The sequence below is a fragment of the Aegilops tauschii genome, chromosome 1 (genome assembly GCF_002575655.3).
Source record: "Aegilops tauschii subsp. strangulata cultivar AL8/78 chromosome 1, Aet v6.0, whole genome shotgun sequence".
NCBI lineage: Eukaryota > Viridiplantae > Streptophyta > Magnoliopsida > Poales > Poaceae > Aegilops > Aegilops tauschii.
Window position 1 is genome coordinate 262,927,349 of NC_053035.3, and position 8,067 is coordinate 262,935,415.

The 8,067-nt window shown below is 45.3% G+C and overlaps 1 protein-coding gene across 1 annotated transcript; it reads right to left on the reverse strand.

Annotated features, from left to right (window-relative positions):
• Positions 1–1,313: 1,313 nt before the first annotated feature.
• Positions 1,314–4,633, reverse strand: LOC109732820 (actin-2). Its single transcript, XM_020292019.4, has 5 exons — positions 4,312–4,633; positions 2,890–2,963; positions 2,390–2,783; positions 1,645–2,258; positions 1,314–1,557 (listed from the first exon to the last, which is right to left on the reverse strand). The coding sequence occupies exons 2-5, from the start codon at positions 2,947–2,949 to the stop codon at positions 1,492–1,494; spliced, it is 1,134 nt and encodes a 377-aa protein (XP_020147608.1). The 5' UTR covers positions 2,950–2,963; positions 4,312–4,633; the 3' UTR covers positions 1,314–1,491.
• Positions 4,634–8,067: the final 3,434 nt, after the last annotated feature.

An 8,067-nucleotide genomic window follows, 5' to 3' on the forward strand; every position in this document is an offset into this window, starting at 1 on the left:
AGGGTTGGCATCGGCGAACGGGTTGGAGTTGGTGGACGCGGAGGAGGTGACGGACGACATGGCGAGGGTGGGACGGCGCGGACGGCTCGGGTTAGGGTTTTAGGGACGGATGGCAGCGGGCGGCGCGGGTGTAGCGGCGGCAGTAGGCGGCTCGGGTGGATCGGGTGTGGGCAGGTGACGACAGCAGTTGGGGTGGGCGGCTCGGGATGAGCGGGGAGAAGGGAGCAGCGGCAGCCGAAGGGTCGGGCGGCGGCGGCGACAACGGGATCGGGCGGCGGCGCGGGTAGGGAGCGAAGGCGCGGCGGCAGGGAGAGATGGCGGCAGCCGGCGCGGGTAGGCGAGCGAGCGGCGGCGGCGGAAGACTAGGGTTAGAACCCGAAAACTAATACCATGTATGATGTGGGAATTGCATGATGTATTGATCATGTGCAAAGGCATGTATATATGATGTATAAGAGATGGGTCACGACCTCAACTATACAAGAAACTAGAAGGTGGGCCCAATACACAAATATGCACAACACACATACTCAACACTTTTGATTAGGCGTGTTCTTGTTTCGTCAGACAGTTTAACAATGATCAGGGACATAGATGAAAACACAGTGAGAAACATGCAATCGTTATCCGCGAGTTGAATTCTAGGAGAAAAGATTTTGAAGCCTGCCAATTTTTTTATGAGTCTAGGAGAAGAAACTCGGAAGCTGGTAGTCTAGCTAAATTTTCTTTATCTCTGAATTTGGTAGGCATGTACGGCTAGCCACATATCTCTTCCTTTCAACCTCGTAGAAAGGGAAAGAGATAAAAGACGAGGGCAAGCAGAGGGCAGGGGGGCGACTAGAGAGAACATTTCCTCTTTGACCTCTACAGCTCAGCATCTGATATTCCTACGTACCTCCCTTCCTTCCTCGAATATGAATTCCTGTATGTGTGTGAATAACATTGTTGCAACTTGCATAAAAGAAAAGCGTCCGTGCGGGAGTTGGCCGTTGCTGGACTGCTGTTTTCTGTACCGCGGCGCGGGTGCAATAACTACTCCCTGGCTTGGCTTTGACGATACGGTGCTCGGTTCAGTTGGGAAAAGTAGTACAGTATATGCTCACCCTCCGTCCAGCAAAAAAGTGTGATTATACTCAACAAAAAGGAGAATTGTTGGTCGCAAGCAAACTACACCGAGCTCCCAGCAGCTGGTCAAAGCCTCTGACAGAAGTGGGACGCAAAGCTGGCCATTGCCAAGCAAAGCCATACAGAGAAAGATCAAACAACAAAGTTTGCTCAGGCAGAAGCAGCGCCCAGCGAGTAACGGACCCGAGTTGAAACAGCGATGAAGTTGTAGAATCCAATAATAAATCCATCAAATCAGACTACACACATAATAGAGTAGATACACCCATAGACAGGCCATCGGCCCAACATTTGTCCAACAAAACCACCACCTAATAATGCTACTAGACAAGGGTATGCATGGAGAATAGATCTGAAGACAACTGTCTAGAAGCACTTCCTGTGGACGATGGCTGGGCCAGACTCTTCGTACTCTGCCCTGGAGATCCACATCTGCACAAGAAATGAACATGTTAGAAACTTTCAAATAGTAGCATGAGTCAAGAACCAACAACCATTGGGGCAAAATTTCGCCGTTACCTGCTGGAATGTGCTCAGAGATGCAAGGATAGACCCTCCAATCCAGACACTGTACTTCCTCTCCGGTGGAGCGACGACCTTGATCTTCATGCTGCTTGGGGCAAGCGCTGTGATCTCCTTGCTCATACGGTCGGCGATGCCAGGGAACATGGTAGACCCACCACTGAGGACAATGTTACCGTACAGGTCCTTCCTGATATCCACGTCGCACTTCATGATGGAATTGTAGGTCGTCTCGTGGATGCCAGGAGCTTCCATGCCGATGATGGAAGGCTGGAAGAGGACCTCTGGGCATCTGAAGCGCTCTGCGCCTATGGTGATCACTTGCCCATCAGGCAGCTCGTAGCTCTTCTCAACTGATGAGCTACTCTTCGCGGTCTCAAGCTCCTGTTCGTAGTCGAGGGCAACATATGCAAGCTTCTCCTTGATGTCACGGACAATTTCCCGCTCGGCAGTGGTTGTGAAAGAGTAACCCCTCTCAGTGAGGATCTTCATGAGGGAATCAGTGAGATCCCTACCAGCAAGATCAAGACGTAGGATAGCGTGTGGAAGGGCATAACCTTCATAGATTGGGACTGTGTGACTGACACCATCTCCGGAATCCAAGACAATACCTATTGACCAAAACAAAATTGCAATGATCAACAATCACAGAGCATAAATCCAGTTTGTTCCTACTCGATGAAGATGACATAGCAGCAAAAGAGAATATGCACATAAATACAGTTGTTCTTTGTTCACTTACCAGTGGTACGCCCACTAGCATATAGAGAAAGGACTGCTTGAATAGCGACATACATGGCAGGAACACTGAATGTCTCAAACATGATCTGTGTCATCTTCTCCCTGTTGGCCTTAGGGTTAAGAGGAGCCTCTGTAAGAAGAACAGGGTGCTCTTCAGGTGCTACACGGAGCTCATTGTAGAAGGTGTGATGCCAAATCTTCTCCATGTCATCCCAGTTGCTTACGATTCCGTGCTCAATGGGGTACTTCAAAGTCAGGATACCCCTCTTGGATTGGGCCTCATCACCAACATAAGCATCCTTCTGCCCCATCCCTACCATAACACCAGTGTGGCGTGGACGGCCAACAATACTAGGGAAAACAGCACGTGGAGCATCGTCTCCGGCAAAGCCAGCCTATGAAAGATGAAAACAATTAGCCCTTAATTAATTTCAGGATCAAAATATGACATCCCCCCAAAAGAAATTATGTTATAGAGTGTGATCAGCTAATCACAATTACCTTGACCATTCCGGTTCCATTGTCGCAGACAAGGGGCTGAATGTCCTCCGCGTCAGCCATTTATGTTAACTGGTCTGCATATAATAAAACAGCTTATTTAAACAGGGCCTAGAAAAACTGCCAACTAATACAGATTATCTGACCATACGAAGAAACAAGAGATGTTCTTCCAACACAAACGTGAGTTACAAGGACAGCAATATATTTCTCTTGAGTATTTACCAGTTAATGTAGCTAAAATACATTTCACTGATAATTGAAAAAAAATCACTGAGATACATTTACAGCAGTTACTTAGGTTACTGACTGAAATGACAAGAGATTATTCAAACAAGAGTATTTAGGTGTACATCGAAAAGCGCCAATATTATAATAGAATAACACATATCAACTCCACGGATTGCAACAGTATACATCATTCAAGAAAATTCAAATTCCTAACAAAATGCTTGTCTGAACTCTGAAGCACCAGCAGACCAATCAGATTTGATCTCTTAAGTAGTAGCCTAGTAGGTTAACGCATGTTACTGATACATGTGTATTTTCAATCAATTTTGGTATATGCATTGGTGGCTAAAACGACTGCAACAGAGACTGCACAATTTATGATTTGTCTGACTGGTTGCTACAAAGCATTGGTCATTTTCTGACGAGGCAGGAGAACCTTGAGGCATGTATGGTCGTGAACATCCATGCTCTTTTTCTCTCTTTTTGAAGAAAAAAACAGACTCCTATGACTAGGGAATTTGCAGATAGAAAACATGTTATTTTTGCCACTTTAAGGTGCCATGTCACACAATGACACCATCGATCTGCTTGTTTTCTTTTGTGAACTACTACTCCATAAACTATTTTCAGGTGGAGGCACGAGATAACATCCGCCAATCACACACACAGACACACTACCACCACATACACACGCACACAGAAACATAACACAAAAGTACAAAACAAATAGTCAAATACTCAGATTTTTCCACTAGCCGTTACAGATGAACCGTCTAGACAATTTCGTGAGAACTACGAGCAAACCGACTTCGAACAAGCGAAATTCTCGGCCAGATCTGCAATTCAGAAAGAAAAAAACAGTACGCCCTGGTAGCGCAGCACACGGCTACCAACAGATCTACTGCAAGACTACTCCCTCGTCACCCCAACGAAAAGACTGGCAATGGATCCCGAAGCATCAGCATCTGCCGTGCGACCTTGATCCCACCGATCGGATCCAGCATCCGACAGAAAAACACGAGCCGAGACAACCGGCGAAACGCACGCCCGCAGCCACGACGCGGCTAAGCTACCAACCCCAACGGCATCTCGATCTCTAACATGCTTCGGTGGCGAAAGGGGATAATAAAAAAAACAGCACCGGGAGCGACTAGAAGGCGGACCGGGACTCGAGAGAGGCAGACGGACGCTCACCTGAAGCGAGAAGACCGGGGGAAGGCGGCGGCGGGAGGGAAGCGGAGAGCGCAGGCGAATGGTGGGTGGGGAGAGGGGGGGGGGGGGAGGAGGAGGGCGAGATATAGGTGCGGTGCGAGGGCGTGGGAGCGGCGAGGGTGGTGGCCGGTGACGGTGGGAATGAGATGTAAAGGAGGCCGGTGCCGCACTGGAAAGTTGGGCAAGGACGGACTGGAGGGGAGGGAGAGGGAGAATGCCCCGCTGTCTACGCGGCCGTGCCAGCGGGGAATATTTCGCACGTCTGGGCCATACCAGAAAATCGCCTTTTTCTTTTCTCTTTCGGCTAATATACTTACGTGCACAATGTAATGTTGGGTTGTACACAGGTGGCATTATGCTATGACACGTACAATGTGTGCAATTTTGTAAAAGAATAGTAGTAATTCTCAAGAGGCGTTCTAGAACATCTCCAACAGCGATGCAAAATAGGCGCCCAAAAGAAATTTAACCTCTATGAACGCACATTTTATACAAAATCCCAATTTCTCCTGAAAGGTGATTCAAATAGTAGGTATTTCCATGGAGTCACCAATGGCAGACACCGGAAAAAAAATATCCATTCCTTACAACAGGATGAGGGCACAATTGAGGGGCATGAGCAACTTAAATTTTATACCACTAATTATCATAAAAATTTGTTCGAAGCCCGAGAGGAAGGAAACTTCTCAATGCATGAGTCTCGAACAGATGACATCCCGCAGGTCTCTGATAAGGAAAACGACCTTCTAACAACCCCATACTCTGAGGAAGAAGTTAGAAAGGCGGTTTTCCTAATGAAGCACAACAAAGCCCCGGGACCGGATGGTTTTCCCGCTGAGTTCTATCAGAACTTTTGGAAAGTCATCAAACCGGATCTCCTACTTTTGTTTAGCGACCTACATGCTGGCCAACTAGAATTGTTTCGCTTAAACTTCGGCGAGATTATTTTATTACCCAAGGTTAATGAGGCTGAAAGGATACAATAATATAGACCTATTTGCCTCCTTAATGTTAGTTTTAAAATATTCACGAAGGTTGCGACTATTAGGCTAAATTCGGTTGCTGAACACGTGATTCGTCCTTCACAGACTGCATTTATGCAAGGCAGACACATCCTAGATGGAGTTGTTGTCCTTTATGAAATAGTCCATGAATTACATCGGAAAAAGTTGAATGAGAAGGTACTCAAAATAGACTTTGAAGAAGCTTATGACAAAGTCAAATGGCCATTTCTTCAACAGACTCTCAGACTGAAGTGATTTTCTACAGAGTGGCACGCTATGGTTCATAGCTTTGTTTCTGAAGGCAGTGTTGCCATTAAGGTCAATGATGATGTTGGACACTATTTCCAAACGAGAAGGGATTGCGACAAGGTGACTCGGTATCGCCCATGCTATTCAATATAGTGGCGGATATGCTAGCGGTCATGATTGAGCGTGCCAAGGTTGATGGCCAAATTGATGGGGTAGTAAATCATCTAGTTGATGGTGGTCTCTCTATACTTTAATATGCCGATGATACAATTCTCTTCATGGATCATGACCTTGAGAAAGCGAGAAATCTGAAATTAATTTTATCAGCATTCGAGCAACTCTCGGGTCTTAAGATCAATTTTCATAAGAGTGAATTGATTTGTTTTGGCGAGGCTTAAGACGAGGCCCACCTTATGCTAAACTGTTCGGATGCGGGTTGGGCCAGTTTCCAATCACATATTTGGGGATACCGATACATTATCGGAGACTCATAAATGTTGAATGGAAACACGTCGAGGAGAGATTGCAAAAAAGACTTAGCAGTTGGATAGGCAAACTGTTGTCTCTTGGTGGAAGATTAGTCCTCATAAATTCAGTACTAAATAACATGGTACTATATATGATCTCCTTCTTCCAGTTGCCGAAAGGAGTTTTACATAGATTGGGTTATTTCCGATCAAGATTCTTTTGGCAAGGAGATAACGAGAGAAAGAAATATCGACTAGCTAAATGGAGTGTAGTTTGCCGTCCCGGAGACCAAGGTGGGTTGGGCATTCATGACCTTGAGGTTAAAAATAGGGTCCTCCTTGGCAAATGGTTGTTTAAATTACTCACCGAAGATGGTGTATGGCAAACCCTCTAGAGGAGGAAATATGTGGGTTCCAAGGCTGTATCTCAAGTATACTGGAAGCCCGGGGATTCTCACTTTTGGGCGGGTCTAATGGCCACGAAGAAATATTTCTTCTCTTATGGATCCTTCTTGATTAAGGATGGCTCAGAAATTATATTTTGGGAGGAAAAAGTGGCTAGGGAATGCCACACTCCGGGAACAATATCCGGCTCTATACAACATTGTGCATCACAAGGGTGATACTGTCGCCACAGTAATGCAATCGTTTCCACCAAATGTGGCGTTTAGAAGAGATTTAATTGGACCCAGACTCCAATCGTGGTACATCCTGCTCCAACGGTTGTCCATGGCGCAATTGTCACATGGGTCTGATATATTTTGATGGAACCCACATGGGAATGGGCAATTCTCAATGGAGTCTATGTATAGAGTGTTAATCCAGTCTGACGTGTGAGTTGATAATAACAAGAAGATCTGGAAGATGAAGATACCTCTTAAGAATAAAATCTTTGCATGGTATTTTCGTCGTGGAGTCATTCTTACTAAACATAACCTTATTAAGAGAAATTGGCACGGAAGTCCGCAATGTGTCTTTTGTCACCATGATGAGACAATAAAACATTTGTTCTTCCATTGCAAATTGGCTCGTTCTATATGGTCAGTTATCCAGATAGCTTCTGGCTTGTATCCTCCTTGTAGTGTTGCTAATATATTTGGCAACTTGTTGCATGGGATTGATCACAAGTTTAGAACTCTTCTTAGGGTGGGAGCGCTTGCCATTATTTGGTTGCTTTGGCTATGTAGAAATGATAAGGTTTTTAATGATAAAAGTACTTCTCTGTGCAGGTTATCTACAGATGTACCAGGACTCTTCGTTTATGGTCCTCTCTACAACGCGTGAAGAATCGAGACCTGTTTACGGAGGTGTGTACACGATTGGAGGATACGACAAGGGATACTTTTACCCAACATGGGTGGCAACATGATCTTAGGATTGGTCCACCTCCGCTATAGGCGTTATACTGACTCTACGTGTTTCTTGATATTTCGCCTTTTTATTTTTCGTTTGTGCGAGATGACTTTGTTTGGCTGTGTGCATCTTAGTTATGCAGAGGCCGGGTGTAATGCTTAAACCTTTTAAATAATAAAGCGCCCCTTTTCAGAAAAAATGAACGCACATCTTACCCTTATGAGCACCTCTGAAAGACTGAGACGGCACATTATCTTGAGATTGATGTCGCCATAGACGTCTTTGTAGTCGATGGGAAAGTCATAGATGATGTAAAATAGGGCACCCAAATAAACATGATTGCATATTTTGACATTTTCAAACTACCAAATGTTCAAAGTTAAACATGTGTTCAAACTTAAAACATGAAAAATAACAGTATTAGGATAGACACACTACTCGTCATAACCATTGTTGAGCCCGAGGTTGTTCTGGTCAGTATCATTGCTACTTCTTGAGTTTGCGTTGGTTTTCCCTTGAAGAGAAAAGGATGATGCAGCAAAGTAGAGTAAGTATTTCCCTCAGTTTTGAGAACCAAGGTATCAATCCAGTAGGAGACAACGAACAAGTCACCGAATACCTGCACAAACAATCAAACAACTTGCACCCAACGCGATAAAGGGGTT